Source organism: Macrobrachium nipponense, chromosome 49 (assembly GCF_015104395.2).
Source record: "Macrobrachium nipponense isolate FS-2020 chromosome 49, ASM1510439v2, whole genome shotgun sequence".
NCBI classification, from domain to species: domain Eukaryota; kingdom Metazoa; phylum Arthropoda; class Malacostraca; order Decapoda; family Palaemonidae; genus Macrobrachium; species Macrobrachium nipponense.
In genome coordinates, this window is record NC_087224.1 from 18,434,608 (window position 1) to 18,458,372 (window position 23,765).

General features: G+C 42.0%; 2 protein-coding genes across 2 annotated transcripts in view; one reads left to right on the top strand and one right to left on the bottom strand.

Annotated features, from left to right (window-relative positions):
• The window catches only part of LOC135205360 (RNA polymerase II-associated protein 3-like), a 128,134-nt gene extending 122,033 nt beyond the window's left edge, over positions 1-6,101 (top strand). Inside the window, 3 exon segments of the mRNA XM_064235849.1 lie at positions 1,239-1,373; positions 2,826-3,006; positions 5,897-6,101. Of these exon segments, the coding sequence (XP_064091919.1) occupies positions 1,239-1,373; positions 2,826-3,006; positions 5,897-5,982 (402 nt within the window). The 3' untranslated portion in view covers positions 5,983-6,101.
• Positions 6,102-6,135: 34 nt separating this feature from the next.
• LOC135205256 (large ribosomal subunit protein uL29m-like) overlaps positions 6,136-23,765 on the bottom strand; it is a 49,650-nt gene continuing 32,020 nt past the window's right edge. Inside the window, exons 2-6 of the mRNA XM_064235606.1 lie at positions 21,525-21,695; positions 12,393-12,489; positions 9,959-10,076; positions 8,441-8,594; positions 6,136-6,463 (exon numbers count right to left, since the gene is read on the bottom strand). Coding sequence (XP_064091676.1) covers positions 6,316-6,463; positions 8,441-8,594; positions 9,959-10,076; positions 12,393-12,489; positions 21,525-21,695 — 688 coding nt within the window. The 3' untranslated portion in view covers positions 6,136-6,315. The remainder of the gene's footprint in view (positions 6,464-8,440; positions 8,595-9,958; positions 10,077-12,392; positions 12,490-21,524; positions 21,696-23,765) is intronic.

The window sequence follows — 23,765 nt, forward strand, 5'->3', positions numbered from 1 at the left end:
ACCATGAAAATTTTACTATAGTTGATTCATATCAACCGTGCATTTGATGTCTTGCCAGTCCCTTATGATGCGCCTGATTGGCTGTTGATAAGCCAATCACAGGGCTGAAAACTCTCAGTCTCTCTTGAGAGTTCACATGGGCAGGCAGGGTCTATGTTCCACTTCTCCTGGGGGATGTCTTTCAGGAGAGGTGGAACATACATCCTACCCATGTGAACTCTCTCGAGAGAGACCAAGAGTTTCCAGCCATGTGATTGGCTTATCAACAGCCAATCAGGAGCATCGTAAGGGACTGGGCCTAGACATCAAATGCACGGTTGATGTGAATCCACAATAGTTCAGCAGTAGGAATGCTGTGCAAAGTATGTCAGTTATGCTCATCATATAACAGTACTGATGATGAACATTACCAAAGATTTATAAATACACAAGTTTTTTGTTTCGTTTGGTATTTTGCTGGTACAGTATCCTTAAAAGAAATTTTATTTACATGTTGGAAATTTAATCATGGCAGTATGCACCGATTACTCCTGGTTAAAGTGTCTGGGGTATGCTATATGTACTGAAAATAAAAGTGGGAAAAATATCAGCATCATACTCGGTATCAATTTTATGAAAAGTCAGCGTATGGGGGCTTGGATCCTTCTTTACAGATGGGTGTGAAAAATCAAAAAGGCCCGAATATTCCATAAAAAAAAGTGTTCTAATGCCCATACCTCCTATATGCCATCAAGTGGCAAGTACAATTTTGTATATAGTTACAGGTATACATTGAATGTGCTTCTTAGTTTAAGCCAAAAAAATGGAATCAAATATGGTAGTTTAATGAGACTACATTACTGAGTCCATTCAGATGGGCTAGCCCAAGGAATTTGTTCTTGAAAAGAGGTGAAAATTGGAGTAAGAAAGAGGTAAAGAAGTTAGTTAGCAAGAAGTGAATGAAAAATAAAAGGCAGAAAGCAGTGCAACTTGGACTCAAGAGATAGTGTAAAGAATACTTTTCATTACCATGTGCTGCCAAAGATAATTGAAGCTGGTATCCTTATGGGTCCTTAAACTGTGAATAGAGTGAAATACAGTGTAAACTAAGAAATTGAATGGAGAGCAGTAATGTTATTATTATTATCAATAGGGGTTAGTTTTTCCAGACCTCTGAGTCTCAAGTAGACTCTTCTCGGGCTGGTTATAGAGCAGTAATGTTAAATTTCAGTTAACTAAACTTTCTTGCATATTTCCAGAATGCACAAAATAAACTAGAAACTCAGGCTGTAGTTCCTTTGTCAGTCCCGCCAGTTCCTCGAACGTCATACCAGTTTTCACAAGATTGGCAGAGGATAAGTAGACATCAATCTCATGCTGTCGAATATTTGAAGGTTGGTAATTTCATGTAGTATTTGAAAGGAAAGTATTTCTCTTAATGATATATCAAAATTTGTAGGTTTGTGTCACTAAAACTTATAACAGCATATCAGTGATAATTGCAAACAACACGAGTCACTCCTGCAAGTGTTAATATGTTTTGTGCATGCAGGTGGATCCCTGCCTATTCGCAAATTTTTCTGTATAATGTATATCCACATTATTCAAGGAAATTTCATTTATTCATGGAATTTTTCATAGAGAAATATTCACTAATTACTTTATTTTCATATTATTTTTGTGACATACATTTTTCATGGTGACACTATTACAAAACTTGGGTATAAGTTTTTAAGAAGATTTTTTTTTTTTTTTTTGGGTGTTTGAACAATCAAAAGAAGCAGGTAATGAGCATTTTTAGAGGGGTGTGGTCCCTATCCCCCGTGAATCCCGAGTGTAGTGGGTTTTAAAATATTTAATCAGATCAGTAACATACAGTATTTATTTCTATTTGTCATTATCATTTTCAGGTGTTGCTTACTCTACTTCTATTTTCTTCATGTCTTTCTCTTTTTCATGCGTTTACATAGAGCTAGTGATGTTGCTGTACCATAACACTAGATTTAAAGTGAGACAATGGCAGGTAGAATAGATTGTAGAGATAAATGCTGGTATCTATCAAGGACAGCCATGAGTCCATTGCTCTTTAGTATAGTAGTGGAGGACGCTTCAAAGTGTGCAAAAAGGGGGATGTTACTAATAGGTGACCTAGTGTTAACAGTAGAATCAGAGGAGGAAGTCATAGAAATATTCAGGAGATGAAAGAGTGAAAATCAGTATGAGGAAAACAAAGTTCATGGTGACTCCTTCAAAGGAAGAAAAAGGAAAAAGCAGTCGGGAAAGTGGTCATGTGGAAGAGGGTGGGAGTGACCTTGGTACTGTGTATTGAATGTTAGATGCTCAGGATTGCAAAATAGAATAAGATTTGATTATGCTCAAAATGTAAGAAATAAAGTTGGAAAAGGGAGATGTATAAAAAATAATTAGTAGATCACTGATCTGATGATTAAAAATATGCCTACAGAAAAACAAATGTTTGAGACTTATTTAAGTTTCCTAAACCTTGTAGTAGATAAGGCAGTGATAAAAAGATAAAGAAAAAGGTGGAGATTGCTGGAATTCACAGCTGCAGTGTGGAAAGGTCATACATATTACTGATGAAGAAGTTACTTAGAGATGAGGTGTTCAGTAGATGAGAAATATTCTTCAGATCTTAAACGTTTGGATGTGAGAAAACTGGGGAACAAGTTAGCAAGAAAAATGGTAGTTTAGAAGTAGCAAGATGAAGACGTGGAAAGGGCTGCTAATTTTATGTGGAAGGCACAGATGCTTTGGAATCTTATTAAGTTAGTGGCTTATGGACTTGTTCCACTTGGAAATGTAATATTGTTATCTTAAAATTACAGGCAATCCATCCCTCGTTTTTCCATAACATAGACTTAGAAATGGAAGTGTTTGTTGATTTTGTATCAGCACTGAGATGGAACGAGTTCAGTCCTGAGGAGGTGGCGTCATACCTCAGTGCCTTGGCCAGGTCAGATGGTTTTGGTGTGAACCTAATGTTTCTTGATGATAAACAAAAGAAAGGTGAGACAGTTTTCTTCATTTGCATGTTTTGTGCACTTTGTTACATCTTGCATTTATAATTATGAAATTTACATAACTGAAATAATTTGTATTACTGTAATGTGAGAGTTTTCCCCTTGTGAAAGCATATTTTGCTTTCAAGGTTTAAGAATATCTTTTTCCATGATTACCCATTTGTGAAAAGTTATAATTGTGACATTTTTCTCTGTTTAGGCCAGTTGTTTATGTAAATTTGTCCAATATCATGCAAAATAAATTTGGAAAAAAAAAAAAATTTTATTGCTGAAACTTGGTATTTGATGAAGCGTACCTTTTGGCAGCTTAACGTAATTGGTGTTCTGGCTTCTGGAAAAGGGATGCTTAGCATTTCTTTCTTTTGGCTTAGTAAAGTGCCAGATTTTAAGGTAATTTGTATTTATACTAAGGATGCAAACTGTAGCCTTTCATATATGGAGTATCTTCCTGAGCTTGTACTGGACTGGCTGTGTAGTAAATAAACAAGAATGGTACACAGATAGAGGTGGGGAGAGGGAATGCCCATTCTCACCCAACTAATGCTACCCATTATTCTTCTTGCCTGTATTCCAAATGAAAAAAAAAAACAAAAGAAGCGCCTCGCTCCCCCCCCCCCCCCCCCATGGCAATGGAGGGACAGGAGGGCCACTCTTAATGGAACCCCTTTCTTTTCTTGCTGACTCAGGAAGGAGTTGCAAAAGGGGTGATAGTCGTCTGTTTCCTTTGTAGAGGTAGAGGAATGAGGTCTTGTCTCAATGTCATTTGCAGGGTTTTAAGTTGTGTAGACAGTATGTTAGACTTGGTCCGAGGTGGAGGTTTGGAAGTTGAGTCTACTCCCATGACTGGACTTGAAAGTGGGTTCTTGAGAGATGGTGTCACACAATTCTCCTCTCTTGATAGCCACTGTTGCTTCCAGCTTCCATGGGGAAGTAGAAGTGAGAGTCCAGAATTTAACTATTTTGAGGGAGAGCCATCTTACTTTAGATCCTCCTCTCGGCAGAAGGGAGAGGAACAAGCTCCTCTGTCAAAGGATAGTGTTGGCCCAATGGTAATCTGGAGGGCTAGGAAGGGAAGGGGTTTTCCACTCTACCTTACCTCAAGAGTTTAGGGGCAATTCCCTCATGAGAACGATAAATTGAAGTGTTACAAATCCAGCCAAGATGTGATGTCGAGTTTTGACAATAAACCTTTTCTAAATTGTTTGATTCCGTTGCCATAATTTCTCCAGTGGGACATTGTTGGTAATTAAACATGGTGCTGAGTTGAGTAGCAGCGAGTCATGAGCATCCTCCAGGAGGTAGTACTTTATTTATCTTCCACCAAAAGCTCTGGCTAATGCAACTTAACTGATGGTCTCGCTTCTTAGGTGGAATCCACTACTTACTCTGAAAGAGACTGCTGGTTAAGCAGAAGCAAAGGCTGCCTCCCCAAGATCATTAAGCACATGAATGAGTGAATTGACCTTATGGAACCATAGCTCTAGGACAGAAGGTAGAGTTCTGAAGGGGCAGGGCCATCCGGAGCCTGTTGTGTCATGTTGCAGAGTGATTCCCCCTGCTTTAGGAATAAGTGATCTCAGCTCCTAATCCTGTTCTTCATCCCTCATTGGAGGAAGCATAGAAAAAAGAATCTGTATTGACTTGGATCCTGGTGGAGATTCTGGTCGGAGGCCTTGGTGTAAAGGCTGGTCAGGGAGGTCAGTGGGAATGGGGGAAGGAATACCTCAGTTCAGTATTTTTGAATAGTGAGGCAAGAGGCTCATCTGAGAGTAGGGGTTGGGGAGAAAACCTCTCCTGGGAGATGGACTAGTCCCCATGTACACTTGTAGAGGAGTGAGACCATTTTAAATGGGGAGAATCCGGTCGGTTTTGTCTACAGGAGCTCACATGAGAATAGTGAGAATTCCTTGAACTCCTCAAGTGGTGATAGAGCCCTGGGGTAACCAGCTCTCTCCCACAATGAGTGCCTGCCCAGAGAGTGGAGAGAGAAGCGGGAATGCCTGTGGTGCCTGTCATTTCTGTGAGAAATCAAGGTCCTGTTTCTGTCTGATTGGAGAGGGAGCAAAGTCGGTCATGGGAGCAGAAGTTGCTGGATCTGCTCCATGTCCTGGGAAAAGAGCATCGATATTGGGAGTAAGTTCTCTAATGAGAGTGATTGCTCCTCTTAAGTCTTATATCTTTGATAGTCTGACGAGGAAAAGGAACACCAAGATGCACCGGGGGTTTTGTGAGAGGGCTGAGGAAGGGGAGGACCTTCAGATTCTCAGCCAATGGTTGTACCTCGCGGTAAGTAAACATGATAGGGAGGGGAGGTTTTACTGATGCCTACCTCTCCGCTCAGCCAAGAACTGGAAAAATGTTGCAAGGGAAGATGAGCCAAGAATGCTTAATGGAGGCTTGAGCATAATCAATTGCTGTAAGTAGTCCAGTTTCCTTGTCTGGTAAAAGTGTAGTTGTTTAAAAAAAAACTGCAGTTTAGGCTTCTCAGAAGTGGTGGGGAAGGGGGCCAAGGGGGATGGCTGTAGGAGAGTGAAAGTTCTTCCTATAATGCTTCCATTGTGGAGACCATGGAAAGGCCATTCAGCACATTCAAGGCAGAGGGAATTATGAGAAAATACCTTTCCTCCCTTCAAGAATACATACTGAGTGTGGCCAAAAGAACAATGAGTAGCATTAGTTAGGTGGAAAGGACATCTCATCTCTTCACTCTCCCCATGTGTACCAGTCCAGCGCATACATAGGAAGATACGTACTCATATATGAAAGGCATGGTGTTATTTAACCCCATATGAACAAATGCTATAGTTTCAGTTTAATGTGGATAGGGCTGCACCAACAGTACTTTTATAATGTGTATTTTTCCTCTTTCCTTTCAGTATTCCGTGAAGTAGTTGACAAATGCAAATGTCAGAGAAAGTTGCACACTGAATTAATATCAAAACTTGAAGCCAACTCTCTATAGGTCTTGGAGAACTTCAATCATTCCTGAAATTCACCTCTGCCCAACAAAACTGACACATCATCATTATAGTTCTCTGTAATTCTGCTGTTATAAACTTAAAATCATAAACTTAAAATCTTTGATTGTTTGTTTATCCTAAAATAAATGAGAATATTGTTTGTCTTGAACTGTTTGATGGTTTATTCAAATATATACATTAATGACATTACAATACAAGGGCGTTCCATATGGAAAAAATTCAATGACTTGTAACACAAAATAGTAAACTTGCTCATTATTATTATTATTACAAACCTCGGGTCAAACTAAAGAACACTGGGAATCTGTATTAAACTAAGCCTCATTGTACTGATGATGCCCTAGACTTCTCTTCATCCTCCTGAGAGTTGCAACATTGATTTCGGGAAACTGCTGCTGCAGTAATTCTTCACTCAAGTGTGGGAATCGACGAAGCAGGTGGCAAACGTGGTTTCGGAGACGGCTGAAATAGCAACATACATTAGTACAGTTGTCCAAGATATAAATATGAGAAAAGGGATTCAAGCTAAATAAGAATAGAAGGTAATTACACCATGTGACTTTGAAAAGCAGAAACCTCCACAAATTCAGCCTAATGACTACGCATTATGCACAAACAACAAACTAAATATACAAGAATACTGTTCAGAGGAATAATGTTAGTTTACTTAATTTCCTAACTATTTGACCACAGAATTTACATTAATGAGTATGATCAACTACTAAGTACCAATGAAATGCCCCTCATCTCTTAAAAATGTTTACTGTATTTAGTAAGCTGTAAGCCCAGTGACTTAGAAATTCTGACAAGTTATACAATACCTTTCACTTTAATGGGCGTATTCAAGGAAAACTGGTTTGGTTACTGAAGCTTTGGGTGGAGGGGTGTCTCGGCCACTTACATGGCAAAGCCCACTTTTTCATCGAGTGTCTTTTGAGTGCAAACATTACTGCTCTGCAGTGCTTAAACTCACTGCAAGAGAACACAAGGAAGAGGAGGAAGCAGCATGCCTGTCCTTATTTGCCTTACTTTCCTTCAGCGAGGCATGAGAATTGGTCAAGGCAAGGAATACAGACATCGATGGAGTACAAGCTGTGGTTAATACCATGTGGTCATCTCCAATGCACTGGATGGCTAGTTGTCTAAAAGGAAAACAAAAGATGGATGTCCTGAAAGCCTGAAGAAAGGCCAAATCTCATGCAAGTACAGTAGCCCTACATACAAATGAGTTTCATTCTGAGAGCTTGTTTGTTAGTTGAATTTTTCTTTAGTCCAACAAAGTTAGCCTAGGTATCCAGCACTGGATTAAGCTTATGGCATATAGTACTTAAGTAATAAAACTTTCCATCAAGGCAGTTTGACATTATACATATAGTTTATATTGAATAAAAATCTTCAATCTTCATGGATGTTTGTAGGTTGAAAGTTTGTATGTAGAGTACTGTCTTGACTCCAGCAATGTCTTCATACCATGAACAGATGTAGCATGGGTGGGAGGTTGCAAAACACACACATGACAGGGTCTCGCCTGTGAAGAAACCAGCACACACCAGTGTTATCATATAAGAGCTTGTGCTGGGCAACGCCCCCTTCCTGGCCTAGAGGGTTTGAAAGGAAGGGGGAGATGGGGTTGGGAGGAAGAAGCCCAAATAATTTGTTGGTGTCATAGGGGAAACTTCCTTCTGAACAACACCAGTAGTAAATGCTTTTTAGCTCTCCTCATTCCAAACTTGCTCCACTGCAAATATGACCAACTTGAACACCTCACAGGGAAGGTCAGGACTTCAATGTGAACAAAATCAGGTGGGATCCACAGAAACAGAGGACGTGAAGAGACCAAAAACTTGCTAATGTCCTTCACATCTACATGTAAACAAAGTACTTTACAGTACGTATACTAGTATTCAGTAAAAAAAAGCATGGAAAATGTTCAACTTGGCAGTTGGTAGGAGTGCAGCAATAGTATGTCTTTACTCAACTGTGGCCAAAGAAAAATTTCCTGATGATGGCAAGTGAGTTAAAGTTTCCAAGACAGATTCCAGCTTGTTGCTGAAGAAGACTCCTATGTAAAAGATGATGGTTTGTATTCTCACAGAAACAAGTGCATCTCAATAGTGAAGTATTTTCTATTTCAACATTCTAATACTGTACTACAAACTCTATAACAGATATATAAAAAATAGCTTACAGTATATGCCAATAGATCATCTTGCAATAGTTAAAAATACAGACCTTGGTTATGAAATCTGTAAGGAACTGGTCTTCTTCAAACACCACCTCTCTATAATAGTTCATCAAATACTATGTAGTTTTAAACAATGTATAGGTAAACTTTGTGTTTTTAAATCTACACATTTAGGGTATGAAAATTACACAATGTTTATTTAGGGCTTTCTGATAGTAACAAACTTTTTATGACAAAAATCCTAAATTACTTACTTATAATATTTTTTCTTTTCAAGGTACGCCTTCTCCCTCATCAGCCTACGAAATCTATTTACAGCTGATCCAAAATGAGGCATTTTCTTGTTGGTTGCATTATTCATAAATATTGGAACATAATACTCGGCATACTGTGTGGTAAATTTCCGACCTGGAAAAAAAAAAGGAAAATGACACAGTTCTCCAAACCACTTCAATTGGATTTCTTAATTTTTCAGTTTTGTTTAGTAAATTTTGAGGACTGTTTCTGTCACTGTAAAGTATGAAGATTCTATTACATTTTGATCATTGTCAAAAGGCAAAGTAGCAATACACATGTCGGGCCTTGGAACCTTGCCATCGACGGACTACAGAAATTGATTCTTAAGACGACTAAAGGAACCCCTTATATAATCATATAAAAAGCATTGTTCTGTCAACAGCTCTAATTTCACAAATTAACAACTGCCCCTGACTGAAAAATTCCTAGTGAACTTCTGTTTAACCTTAGCTCATTACTTTTACATTACTATCACTGTATAGTACGTAATACCTTACACAACTATTAATTCATCCCAGGACAAGTTAAAAAAAATGACTACTTATAACCCCTTTAAAATATGACCTAAACGTCCTACAAACACCTATAAGCAACCCCATAATGTCGCTGATACATGTACAATATATACAACATCATTTGACAGTTGCACATTTTCTTTTTAATACAGCATATTTATGATATTTAAGCATATTAATTACAAGCAGTCCCTGGTTATCAGCGGACTCGATTATTGGCGATCCGGTTTTATGACGCCTGTCAAGTGTCATAAAATCAACGATTTACTACTAATGTCATTCAGGGCAAAATAAAATGCTTGCTGTTGGCTCAAGCCCTTCAGTGTTTATATTAGAAACATTACCAGCAATGATCAGTGTGTTTTTCAGTGAATACTTGTGCATCATCTATCATCAAATGCAAAAGCAAAGTACTCATCCATGATAGGGACTTCAAAATAAGCTCTAATTTTCTCATTTTCTGTTCCTTCTTTCTTTATACTGTAGTAAATATTAAAGCTGGTTATATGTTCAGTATCTATTAGCAGATCTTTCAAGTATAATAGGTCAGAAGAGGTATTGTAGCTAAAAAAAAAAAAATGTATAAAATGTCACCCATATTATTATCAAATTACCATAAAGAAATCATGTCTTATAGACAAACTCAGAAAAAGACTAAAGAAAATAACCAGGAAGCAAGATTAATGATCTTAGCTAGATATTCAGTTAAATCTTACTAGACTGCATTTGTTAACAATGACAATATGAATGAATAGCTGAACCTGTCCACTTTCTTAAAATGCTTATCTATCCTTAGATTAGTTTAGTAATCTTCTTTGAATTATGCATGTTCTACATCAGAATTATTCCAAGTTTACTACACTTGTTAGTGTATTATGTTTTTCATTCCAAAAGTAATATTATCCCTATAAGATTACCGTAGAAAGAAAATTTCATAAAAAATTTAATGAGAAACATTACCTAAGGGATCCCTCACTGGCCCACAAGGACGCTCGCCTGTTTCTCCAGTCTCAAGAAGCCAATACGCTCTATTTCTCTCGCGGACAACCCTTTCTAGATTGTTCATACTCTCTTCCACCTTGGAATAAATAACAATAAAAATGATCAACATTGTTAAAACTCAATTTTGAATGTACTTTTATAAGTTAATGCAAAACAATTAATATGAGAATTCAATATTATAGTCTTAACTTGCAACAAAGCATACACATACTATACATTACAGAAAAACATGCAACTCAAGCTCAATATACCAGATGAGTAAGACCTATGTGCAATAAACTAAATAAAACTCCGGTCCTCAAAAAAAAAACCCTCATTCTCTACATTAGATTTTGCTTGTGAAGAAAAGCTGGAATGGCCAATCACTTACTGATAAGGTAGTAAACTACAGATAGGTATGGGAAGCCCTGCCTACCTGTCAGTCTCCACTTCATTTTACCTTCCAGCCAAGGTGGCTGAGGTAGGCCATTCATGAAAATAGGCTTGTAAATTGGGAAAAATACAGATAATTTTAAAAGTTGGCTATTTGTTCCTACATAAATACACACCTTCGTTCTTTAAATAGGAAGCTTACCCATTGGTGGGAGGAATCTGGGTACCCTCTGAAAGGCTGGTACATTCGCCCAACCTGGGGTGTTGCCCAACTCGTCTGTTTATGAGTAGAAGAAGGGATGCCACACCTCTAGCACACTGCACATAAAGGGTTAATGTATGTAAACGCCATTTACTCAATCAGGCTCTAAGAACCCATACTCTAGTGTCAGAGATAATAACTAGTAAATATAAATGAGTTTGCTTTACTGCCTGTTCTCCTCTTCCCTTGCCAAGAGAAGATGAGGACTTGCAGCTAGGTGTTGTGGAGTTCGAGGGACTTAGAGAATTGTGGCCCTCCCTAGGCCTCTTGGGGGAGCAGAGTGTATCTAGTCTTCTTCACCACTTTAAGGCTGCACAGGGCATTCTCATTACAGTCAACCCCCAACTATTTGTGGTTCAGAATTCACGGATTCATCTACTTCACAATTCATTGTGTATTCTCAAGTTCAGATAATTCCATACAGTTAGAGGGGTCTCGATGTATTTAAAAATTTTAGGCATGTGTGGGTTAAGGAACATAACCAAAAACGAATAAGCTAAAATTCGTGAATACTTGAACCACCCTCTAAAAATGCTTTTAACTGCCTATTTTAATAGTTCAAACCCAAATACACCTTAAACTATCATCCTAAAATTGCAATATCTATTTCAATTGATAAACACCAAATATGGCTTAACTTTGAATTATCATCCTTAAACAGTTTAAACATAATTTCAAAGTCACTTTACAATATTACCCTTAAAAATATATGGCTTAAAGCTATGAGAGAAAACACTCCTATAACTGTTACTGTTACCAAGGCAGACACTTATCAAGTCAACCCAATATTTTGGCACAGTATTCAAGCCTTACCGATTTCTTTCAATGTAGACTGGGGTAGCATTGGTACATATTTTGGTGTTTAAATTAATATTAATATTTGAAAATTAGTAAATAATTCTTTATTATAAAAAAATATAAGTTTTTTGTAGACTTGTAAACAATTCCTGTTTAGAATTGACAAAGTTGGAATATATGCCAACTGCATACATTTATCTGAACCTGAGTACACAATGAATTTGATCTGAACCTGAGTACACAATGAATTTGGAGTTACCTATGTTCCACAGAAAAAGTTGCGAATAGTCGGGTCAACCGCAACGGGAAAGCCCCGCACAGCCTTCAAGATACACTTGGCTCTCCCGAGAGGCCTAGGAAGGGCCACAGCTCCTTAGGACCCTTGGGCTCCACAACACCTGCAACAGAGTTTGGGTTAGGTGAGAGAGTCTCCCCTGCCTGAGAAGGAACGTACTCCCAAGGCAAGAAGGAACCAGAGAGAACCTTCAGTGTCACTGGTGGAGCATTGCAATTTGATAGCACCGGAACAACTTTCTTCTCTCTCTTCTTTTTCCTGGCAAACTTCACAACTTCACCCACTGTTCAGAAGGCCAGACCCAGTACTTTGAATGTGGACTTGATTGACTGGGGTCACGATTATGTCTTGATACACAAGTTTGGGGATCAACCTCAATAGAAGAGAGGAACCGATTACATGATTTGTCCTTCCCTGGGCAGAGCCTAAAGGCTATTGGTTTCCTCTCTGCAAATGGCAGCTGTAAATCAAGAGGTTTGCAAACTTTATTACCAAGCATGATATAACAGGCAGGTGCACAGGAAAAAAGCATGAAAGCAAATGACAGTTGAGCAGAGAGCACAGAAGACGTCTTCACTTGATGGCAGCCAAAGAACAAGAGTTTGTATTTGTGTAAGAACAACTATAAATTATATGAACAGGAGAAAGCAACAGCTATATCTTACCTTGTCTATTCTCTCTGGGTTTGGAAAAATTCTGTATTCTTCCTTGCATGCATGCTCCATGGTTAACAGCATGTTCTTTTCTTTCAAGAGTACATACCTAAAGGGTCAACAGATACATTAATATTCATGATGTGCACACACTCATTTCAAACACTGAAAAATGACAATTTGTCCAAAATTGCATTTTTCCTAACTATACAAACCTGAGGTCCTTTTACAATAGGAAGGTACTAGCGGCAGCTGGATAGGTCGTAAGCTTTCGAACAAGGGGTTCGGTAGTTAACTGCTTGTCCGACAGGCGCGCGCGCGCGACTGGGAGGTAAACAAATCACTTTTGCTTTTGGCCCAAGCAAAAACTGCCAGAGTGAGGGGTGGCATGAGGTGGGACTATGTGTAAAAGGACCTCAGGTTTGTATAGTTAGGAAAAATGCAATTTTGACAAATTGTCATTTGTTCCGACACGGCATACAAACCTTCGGTCCTTTTACAATAGGAAGACTCACTTCTTGGTGGGAGGAATCTGAGTCTTTTGTGAATAGACTGGTGTTCGCCCAACCTTGGAATGCCTCCCTGGTCGTAAGAGCGAGGAGGGATCCAAGCCTCTGTCCGATTGATCGGGGTGTGCACCGCAGGATCAATGGTCAGACCTCTGGACCAAGTACTAAGAGAGCCAAGGCAAAGCGATCTCTTCGTACTAGCAAACAAGAACAAGTTCCTATTTGCAAGAGGCAACATAAAGTTATGGTTGTCTCTTGTTGGCATCCACTTCCCCCCCCTGTAGGAGGAAGTGGTGGATATTCGCTCCCATCCCTAGTGAAAGGGGATATGGATGGGGCTCTGTCGAGTAGCTCACCTGCATCTCGTCCTTATCCAGCAAGGTGATGACCGTATCCCTCTACCCACAGGTAGAGGGGGAGAAAAAGATAGGAAGAGAAGCCAGTCACTCTCTCATTCACTTATCTATTCTTTACAGTCACACCAGGACTCGATGCTGTTCAGCCTGCTAGGGTCTGGGTTAGCTACACAACGTGTTGAGCAGCCACCACGGGGTCCCAAGGAAAACGATCCAAGGACCTGTGGGCAATATCCAAAAGGTAGAAGGAGGTGCCAGTGGTCTGGTTGTACCAGACCCCTGCCTTCAGTACCTGCGCCACGGAGAAGTTCTTGTGTAACTCGAGGGAGTGTACTTCTAGGTCATCTTGGTGCTGACGAAGAGTCTTCAACACTCAGCCTGGATGTAGAGTTTCTTCAGAAAGCGCGGTCGCGCTTTCACAGGACAAAGCAGCATCTCCTTCGCATCGAAGGCGGTGAAGTCCATTAGGGAGGGGATTGTGAAGGACTCTAACCGATCGTCAGGACCGAAGGGTCTGAGTCTTCGCTACGAAGTCAGTACGAAATCGAGCGTCACGAATCCCCATCCCCTGGATGCTTGACTTCGCAGGAAAAGTCATGCAATTACCTCAGAGGAAAAGAAGGGAATGGTCGTATGACCTATCCCTCTTCTCGACTTCGGTGATGTCCTGTACCCATACTGGTCTATCCGTCTGCAGCGAAGTGTCTCACATTCTCCTATCCCCAAGCAGTGAAGTTCTTCTTCTCGGTAGTGGATAGGACACCGACACTCAATGGTGGGTGTCGATGGTATGGGTACTGTGACAAGCCGTTAGGACGAAGAAAAGACTGTTATGGAACAACCTAACTAAGTCCACAGCGAAGTTCGTAACTGACTTGGGCGCTCTGACAGCTGCCGACTGACTGCGTTCGGTAGGAGGCAAGTTGTCCAAGCACCCGAGCAAGTCACGTGACCTTCGCCTTAAAAGGGTTATGCCAAGAGACTAAACAAATAATTTGTTCGTCACCGATGCCAGAAGGCGAGGTGATGATTCTCTTAAGGCATGTGCCCAACAGGCGAAAGTCAATTGCCTTCTAGAGACCGAGGTCCCTGATGGCAAGATATCTCATAGTATAGTTGATTCTCAGCTAAGGAGAAACAACACTATGTCTCGTTGAAGACGAAGGTGTACAGAAAATGCAACCTACGTCTTCACAGCTGAACCGAGAGAAGGATTCTCAAGATTCTGAACCTGTGCTACAAAGACTGAGAACGCTAACCGCTATTCATTGCTGTCCGGTGAGGATCGTAGTTGCAATAAAAGCGGAGCGCTTTTCAGTAATGAAGACACAGGGAAATACTGCCTGAAGAACTGCTGAACATTTGGAAGTAGAGCTGTCAGGTCGGAGAGTAGGCGATGTCTTCTGACACATCTGTTAATTCGGGGCGAACAATGAATAATTGCACACCTACGAATACGAGATATTTTGAAGACAAACTCAGATGTCTGCAAAAATCATTCGCATTATCGCAGTGCGATGCAGCGGGAGACTAGTACAGACTTCTGTTACCGTGCGGTAAACAGAAAGATGAGAGTCCAAGAGATATCTTTGTTGAAAATTCTCGCAATGTCGAAGGCGATACATCGAGCATCACAGCAGTAGATGGTCCTTCATTATTGCGAGAATCCCCGTTAATCAGAGACCTAAGTCCATGATTGTTGGGTAGAGATACGGTTCGGTAGTCAATCAAACCAGGGGAGAGAGAGACGTAACCGACCGTGCATCTCCGAGACCTAGCTGATACTGAGCTGCTATCAGGCAGTTCAATACGCAGTAGCTCTCGGTGACTCGTCATCCTGAGTTGCCAGTTAATCCCTTCCACGAAGGAATGCGTTCGGCTAGAACCATCGAGCATAAAGAATACGCTCGAGCAATTATATTTAAACGAAACGGATTTCGGTAAATACAAAAGCTGATTTGGTGTTGTCGTGACAATACCAAGTATCTAAAATCGAAACTGATAACTGCTGGGAGGTTGCAGGCAACTCCGAGTTGCAGTTCAATTAAGATACAATTCGTCTCGGTCACAAACCGTAGAGTTAACTACGGTATGCGCCTACCCCCCGGACAATTCAACTGTTAAAAGAATCATGTCGCGAGGGTAATATACGTAGTATATTTGTAGGTTCTGTACCACGACCTCCATCCTAAATTCTTTTCCTCTCGAGGAATGAGAATAAGGATTGGAGATCGACCGCCTTCGTTCTCTAGTCAAGAGAGTGAAGGAGAAGTCTTTCCCAAAGGAAAGCTTCAATGGTGAACAGAATACCGAAGACGATAGTTCAAGCCAAACTGGAAGTTCCCGTCCGTTCTTCTCTATTCCAGGTTAATCGCCTACTGTGAGATACTCTTCTTTCAGCAGCAGTCTTCTTCCAAATGCTAGAAATTACAGGAATTCGAGCATAAGCGAGGTTCCCGATTATCGTGTAACAATTATCGGGGATTCTCGCTCACTTTGGACCGTGGTCTCGCCTAAGTGTTTGGAGATCGTAAAAAACTCAAACACTCTGAGTGCGCTAGAAATTCCGTATAATTCTAAGCACTGCGAAACCCCCACCGAATTCGTCAAACGATATCGGCTGGTGGTCCTCTCGACTCCCGCAGAAATCGAGAAAGGGGCAGGATCCCTCCTCAACGACCGGGGCTTACGTCAGGTAGGACCCGAAGGTCCCCCCGTAGCGCAGCCCCTAACGTGGGATCTTACAGAGAAATCTCTGTAGGATCCCTCCCCTTTCCCTCGTAGCCGTAAGGAGAGAGGGAATGGGGGAGGAATTGGATATTGGCTCGCCTTCCCAGCGGAACTAGCAGATGGAGAAGAAAAGGAGCAGCCATCGCCCTCAGAGCCTGGGAAAACGTATCGTCAGGAGAAAACATTTTCCCGAGGAGGGTTACGAACTCATACTGTAGGTAAGGGTCTGCCGCCACTGTGAACGTCGTCTGGGTGGGGCTGATCGACACCTGACAGGAGAGAGCCGATACCGTCCTCCGACTCATTCCAGTCCTCGTCGAGGTCGAAACCTCTCAGGAGGACCGAAGGGGTATTCAAATACGGTGTCCGAAGACACGTAGAAACGCCTCTGTCGCAGTAGAGGAGGTGGAAGTAGCTTGTTCGACCGGCCAGAACTGAGAGAGCCTTCTTGTCCGGAGACAAGAGACTACCTGGTTCAACACAGTCGGCAAGCTCCGATCGCGGCAGACCCACCGTCGATTTGGGTTCCCTCTCGGGCCCCAAAACGACTCGAGCCGAGACGTGGCTCTGCTGGTGGGAGCGGCGATCCTTCCCCGAGGTCGTTGTGTTGACGAATCAGCGCCATAACCTCGGCAAAGTTCCTCTGGATCTCGGAAGTCACAGCATCTTGCAGAGTAGGACCGTTAAGCCCTTCGAACAAGAGCATATTCCGAGAACCTTCCCCCTAAGAAGGGGGAACAGCGACAGCCCTCTCGGTCTCCTCCAGCCACTTGCGCATACGTCCTGGCCGGTCCAAGAACCGTGCCTGGCACGTAGGGCGTCGTGGATGGATCATGAGGGGCGCACACCCCTCACGATCACTCCTCAATACCTCGCTCCTCCCAGTGTAACCCGAGGAGGTTGAAGGTACGGGAGAGGCAGACCTGACGCTCCCTCCTCGCTCGCTGGCAGAACCAGCAGGCTTGGAGGGCTGCAGGCGATCGTCAACCCGCGGTGGCGATCGAGCTGCAGGCCTGGTCGAACCATCTCGCTGTGGAGAACGGCTGGACTGAGCACAGCGACCCCGATCTCGAGTGTCAGAAGAGCTGGTGCTGGTTGCCGTACCCGATCGCTCTCTGTGAGAGCGACGGTCAGGCGACCTGCAGGCTCCACTGTCACAGTGAGACCGGTGCTTGTCCCTCGGCACGTCACGTCGCTGGTTCCAGCGCGTGGCTGGCACCGGCGAACGGGGGGACCTCTTCCCAGCCTCAGCCCGTGGCCGGTCGTGGACTGTCACATCATCCCGGGTAGCCAGCAGCTGGTCGCCGCGAGAGCGAGAGCTGGTCTGGTGAGAGTCGCGTGAGCGGCTGTCACCAGTCTTCCGCTCCGTGCCGTGAACCTGACGCTGAGCGGGCTCAGAGGTCTGGTTCCTGGCTGCACGGTCGCTGGTAGGCGACCGTATACTCGGTACCTCCCGCGAACGAGAGGCCGAGACGGACCCTGATGCAGTGGCAGAACCACTGACACCAGGCGAGGAAGTACCGGTGTTAGCCGGTACCCCTCTGGTCCCCGTAGTCTTCTTCCTTGCGGAAGAAGAGACGGGCCCCGCTCCCGAAGGAGCAGGAGGACCAGCGGAAGGAACCCTCCCGTCCCACCGAGGTGAGACGGGTCCCGAGAAGCTCCCGAGGGAGACTTCTTAGGAGGGAGGAGGCAACCTTCTTCTTCCTCGGCTGTGAAGCCTTAGAAGTCGAAGGGGAAGAGGCAGCAGCCGACGACGATGAAGAAGATGAAGACGACGACGACGACACCTTCCTCCTCTTCTTCGTCAGCTTCCTCAGGACAGACGTAAGATCTGCCATCCAGGGCAGAGCCGGGGCTGCTGTAGCCGAAGCCACAGGGCCCGGACGCACCTGTACAGACAGACCAAAGTCTGGGGTAGTACCACCACGAACAGGGACGACGTCAGCAGGTATGGGCATCTCAGGAACAGCAGGCACAGCCAGCACAGCATCGGCAGGGACAGCCAGCGCAGCAACTGCATGGACAGTCAGTACAGAATCGGCAGGTATGGCAGGCAGCACCGGAAACACAGGAGGTGGAGCAGCAGCCAGCAACATCCTGGTACCGGCGGCAGGTCCAGGGGCGAGCTCTAGGGCAGCGGAAGTGTGATCGCGGCAGCGCGGCAACCACGAGCGGCGGCGGCAAACGCCCCCCTCTCGGTACGGCGAAACGGCACGCACAGCGCTGTAGGCAAGACTGTTACCACGTGAGGCGAGTACACCAGGTGAGGAGGGACGTCGTCACCTGGAGTCGATATCGTTGTCGTGGTCACCACTCCATGGGTGACCGCAGCAGGCCCAGACATAGAACCGCCGCCCCTGGACACTAGGCACGCCCTGCAAATCGAAGGACGCCCATACCTCACCAAGGTCCACCCTCGTGGCAATAGCACCTGCGGAAATAACAGTAGTAGTGATTAGTGGGGGGGGAAGTCCCCTCGCGCGGGGGGTGAGCCCCACACCGAACGAGCGGAAGACCCACCGGAATACAATTGTACATCGGGCACCGAGCGCCCTCCCCCGCGCTCGACGGGATCGGGCGAGGAGAAGAACCCAGATAACCTCCCCCCCGAAGGGGAAGGGCCATCTGTGGGAGCTTTGCGGGGGGTGGGGGGGGGGGGATTCTCGTTCCCCACCCCCGCACAGCACCCATGTACCCAACAATAATAATAAGAGCCCGAGAGCAATCGTGCCCTCGGAACCGAATGCAAGGGCAAAAGGATCAATTCCCTGACTGAGCGGAACTTGAACCAAAATAAATATTGATGCAATCAATAATAAAAGGAATAACATGAAAAAGAATCTTGCATTACGATTCACTTCACAATGAATAAGGGCTTGGAGCGAGCGCATTTGCACCCTCGGTACCGAGCGCAAGGGAAAATAAAAAGGATCCATTCCCGATTATGAACGGAAACCTTGATCCATAATGAATTGATGCAATCAAAAATATATATGAAAAATGAAAAAGAATACTGCGCTTGCAATTTCACTTCATACAAATAAAAAGGGGAAGGATCAATTCCCGGGAAATAGCGGAAACATTGATCCAAGTAATAATGCAATCTCAATAAAATATGAAAATGAAAAAGAACTGCACTTGCGATTTCACTTCATTCAAATAAAAAGGGGAAAGGATCAATTTCCGGGTAAGAGCGGAAACTGATCCAAAATGAGTATTGCTACAATCAAAATAAAAATATGAAAATGAAAAAGAATACTGTACTTGCGATTCCACTTCCATACAAATAAGTTTTCGTGCCGAGCGCATTCGCTCGGCAACGAGCATACAGGTAAAAAAAAATATAAATGAAAAGGGCACTTACTTACGATTTTCATCTACACATTTCCAACCAAAATATAAGCTCGGAGCGAGCGCTCTCCCGCCCTCGGCACCGAGCATACACAATACGAGGATCATTTCTGGGAAAAATGAATTCCCGCACTTACGCCCTTCAGTCCCGGCACTCGGGTAATCGGAGGGCGTGGAGAAACCAAGATCCTTTAATTCACAATTGAATTCAATGGAAATAAATATGAAATGATTGTACTTACAATTCAGTTTCACTAGATAAATAGAAAATGAAAAACACAACCATGCGAAAGCAAACGACGATGAAGCGGGCAGAGAGCGATGATACACGTCTACACGCCAGCAGGCCGAAAGCAAAAGTGATTTGTTTACCTCCCAGTCGCGCGCGCGCACCTGTCGGACAAGCAGTTAACTACCGAACCCCTTGTTCGAAAGCTTACGACCTATCCAGCTGCCGCTAGTACCTTCCTATTGTAAAAGGACCGAAGGTTTGTATGCTGTGTCGGAACAAACATTACTTCAAGCAATGAAATAATAATAAAAAAAAAAAAAAATTGCTATGAAATGTAAATCTAAATGCAAGTAATGTACAAACTGGTCAAATTACCAATAAATTATAAAATTTATTCAACAGACATGTCAACAACTAAGAAATAAGTCGGGAAAACTAAGAGAAACATGGTGTTCAAGTATTAATTAAATTGACCTATTCATAAAGACTGCACAAATAAACTGGGCATTAAAAAAATTCCACACTCCTAAGAATTGTTACATAATCTTTTGGATACAAATAATTTTCTGAAAGTTGGAGCACCACAAAAGCTGAACTTACGAACAGGCGTAGTTTACTAAAGGTCCAACATTCTTCTGAAGTTCAGAAACATTGCACCACTCATGAAGCATCTGCTTGCTACTCTTCAATTCTGCTTAAATATTTGCACCCTCTTTAAGCAAATATGGAATAACTTTAATGCCAAACAAGCAATTAATAATGCATAGATGCAACACCTCTGAACATAGTTCTGAATATAGTTTTCAAGATGGAGCAAAACTACAGCAAAAAATAAATTCCACCTTTTTTAAACAATAAACAAGATTTCTCTCTCTTTGAGTGGCTCGTGGTGGTAGGTTTCTGTTTCCTAATACCAGCAGTTATGACTTGGATGGTTGGATCATTGGCGGATGGTCTCTAGTTTGTCAATTTTTCATAGGTTGTATTTTAACAGAGATCTCTCACATTCTCAGTTGATCCCTGATTGGTGCTGCTGGTCAGCAAAGTCTGGTTGCTTTCTGCAGGAGAAGGGAATCAGGGATCAACTGAGAACGTGAGAGATCTCTGTTAAAATACAACCTATGAAAAATTGACAAACTAGAGACCATCCGTCAATGATCCAACCATCCAAGTCATAACTGCTGGTATTAGGAAACAGAAACCTACCACCAGAGAGATAAATCTTGTTTATTGTTTAAAAAAGGTAGAATTTATTTTTTGCTGTAGTTTTGCTCCATCTTGCAAAACTACAGCAGTTCCAGAGGTCCTTTATTCCAAAATTCAAGCAAAGATACAATGCATCACTACCCTAATAATATTCTTGCATTTTTATCTATTTTCTAAATAATTTCTCTTTTTTTAATAGGCAAGATCTGTTCCGTATTTCCCCTAACCTCCTCTTACTTCTTTCTAATGAACACCATATTCTTTGAAAGAATGAATTTCAAGTCAATAGCCCCCCATGGGGTTGTTCCATATGAATTTGGTTCATCATCTGAATAATAATAATAAAACTGACAAGATATTTCACTGTTCAGACTTCTAGGAGAAAAAACGCTCCAGTCCGTAATTGTCTAGCCTTACACCTACATACAACTGCCCATTAATTTACCAAACAATTCAATTTAGTATAGTATTGTATAGCCTACTTGATCATTCTACATATATTGTTAACAGTATACTGTAAAGAAAAATGTTGAGCCTAAACTAAATTGTGTTTCACACTTATCTTTTAATTCATAACATTTACAGTGTCTGCAAAACGCATCACATCTAAAAAGGTAAGTACAAAAAATGCTCACAATAATGTTGAGGAGCAAATTTAACTGACATGATAACTGTGTGTCTTATAATACTTGTATAAGGTTTATATCATCCCATTTTTCCTTGAAATGGCTCAAACGCTCTTTCAACTTCAGCAACTTACCATAACTTATGAAGGTCCTCATTGCTTTTAATTCTGAGCTCTTCAACTTTCCAGGACCGGCCAACTTTAACCTCGACTTCACCCCAATTCTTTTTGTCATCAAAAAATTCAGATAAGCTCCTACGGTTTATGGAAGTATGGATACAAGCTGCTTGTTGAACAGATGTGTTCCTACAAGAAAAGAAATAATGGTTACAATACAACAATGAAATATACCGAGTTTGTTCATATCAGCAAATAATTTATATGTTGTATTATTTTTAAAATACTGTACTACTGTACTTGCATACGAGCAGGGAATAGAAACTCATAGAAATTAAAATTTTGTACATATTAGGGGCAGCAGATTAAATATACGTACCTATGAAAAAATAAACAATTTTAAAGTATTTTTTGTTTTTCCTAACATAAACATCTGAGGGTCTTTACATAGGATTTAGCTTGCAAGTAGGAGCTGGAACAGTCATTTAATTTTCAAACAAGGTCTGTATTCCATTTTGCCTTTGGGTCCAGGTACCAGAATGAGGGGTGGGTGAGGTTGGCTGTAAATGTCAAGACCTTCAGGTTTGTATGCTAGGAAAAATACAAATTACTTCAAAATTTGCTACTTGTTCCTACACATATACAAACCTTTGACCTTTACATAGGAGACTTACACATTGCAGGGTGGATTCTGGGTAAATCTCTGAACTAACTGGAAATTCTACCAACCCAGGAATCCCTTCCTGGTCATGAAGAACTAAGGAAGGAATTCCTTACCTCTAGCCTGTTGAACATATGGGAACTTCTAATGCCAGACTTCTGGGCATGAATTAATGAGTTTGTGTCATTACTTAAAAAAAAAAAAAGGCTTGGATGAACCCATACTGTCGGAAACACTAAGAAGCTAACAAAAACAAACAGGATTGTTTCTCCACCCCTCTCAGCCCTTGCTAGGGGGGCAGGGGGAACTTGCATCTAACAATCTACCAAAGATGGAAGATGAGATACTCAGTTAACTAAACTTGCCTGCATGACAAGCCTGTCCATCATGTGATGGCTCACTACTTGCCTCTCTGCCCTACGAGAGAGCGAGGTAAAAGAGAAAAAGGAGGAGACCAATCACTCGCACACATTCTCTCTTGCTTACTGTTCGTCTTAGGTCAGATGCTACCTGTCCCTCTAAGGGAGCTGGGTGAGCTACACATTTTGTTGGGCAGCCACCACAGGACCCAAGAAAATCATGTCCAAGGACCAACGGGCAATGTCTGGAAGGTAAAATGACATGAATGTGGTCTGGTTGGACCACACCCAGACCACACCTTTGCTCATGATACATTGAGAACTAACAGATTCTTCTGGAATGTGAGGGATGGGCTCATGCCCCTACCTTGTGAGCTCTCATTTGCACCAGATTCCCGTCTATCTCGGCAGATGAAGAGTACGCCTGCTTGATTGTCTCATAAAGGTAGAAAGAGATTGTGTTCTTGGACACCTCCTCCTTGGTTGAGCTGGTACTAACAAAGTCTCATCAACAATCAGGTCTGAGATGCCGAGTCCTCTTAAAGTAGTAATGAAGCACTCAACCAGGACACAGTAGCATATCACATAGATCACCACCAACAAAGTCCTCTAGGGAGTGGATCGAAAAGGACTCAAATCTGACATCAGCTTATGATTTTATAAATGTAAACTTTATCATGATGCAAATAGCACCTGAATGCTATGTTCATAAATTATAGTAATACAATAATAATAGGACAATAATGCATGAAATATAACTGCATACAGTATGTAAAACAAATTTTAAGATAACCAGTCTTAATACAACAGTGGTACCTCATTTGTCAAACATTTCTTATGTTGAACATTTCATTTTTTGAACGAAATTTTCGACAAACATTTTGTCATTTGTCGCACAAATACTAGTATACTTTGAACTGACCAATTATCTTGTTTATACTTATATTCGACAGCGTACTGTGTCCTACAAGAAAAATTGTTAACATATTTTTCCCTTTGAAATACGTATATAGTTTGATGATAACCACATTCAACAAAAATAAAATAAAGCATTTCAGTATAAAATTTAGCATAAAAGATGTACAAAATCATATGTCACCCTGGTGACATCACATGCAGCTAACTTGAGACTGAATAAGGAAGCGTTGATACTGTTGAGGAGAGAGTAGATAGTTAAAATATTACGGTATGTATGTAAAAGCAGTAATAATTTACATAAAAAAAAGTAAGAGGGAATTT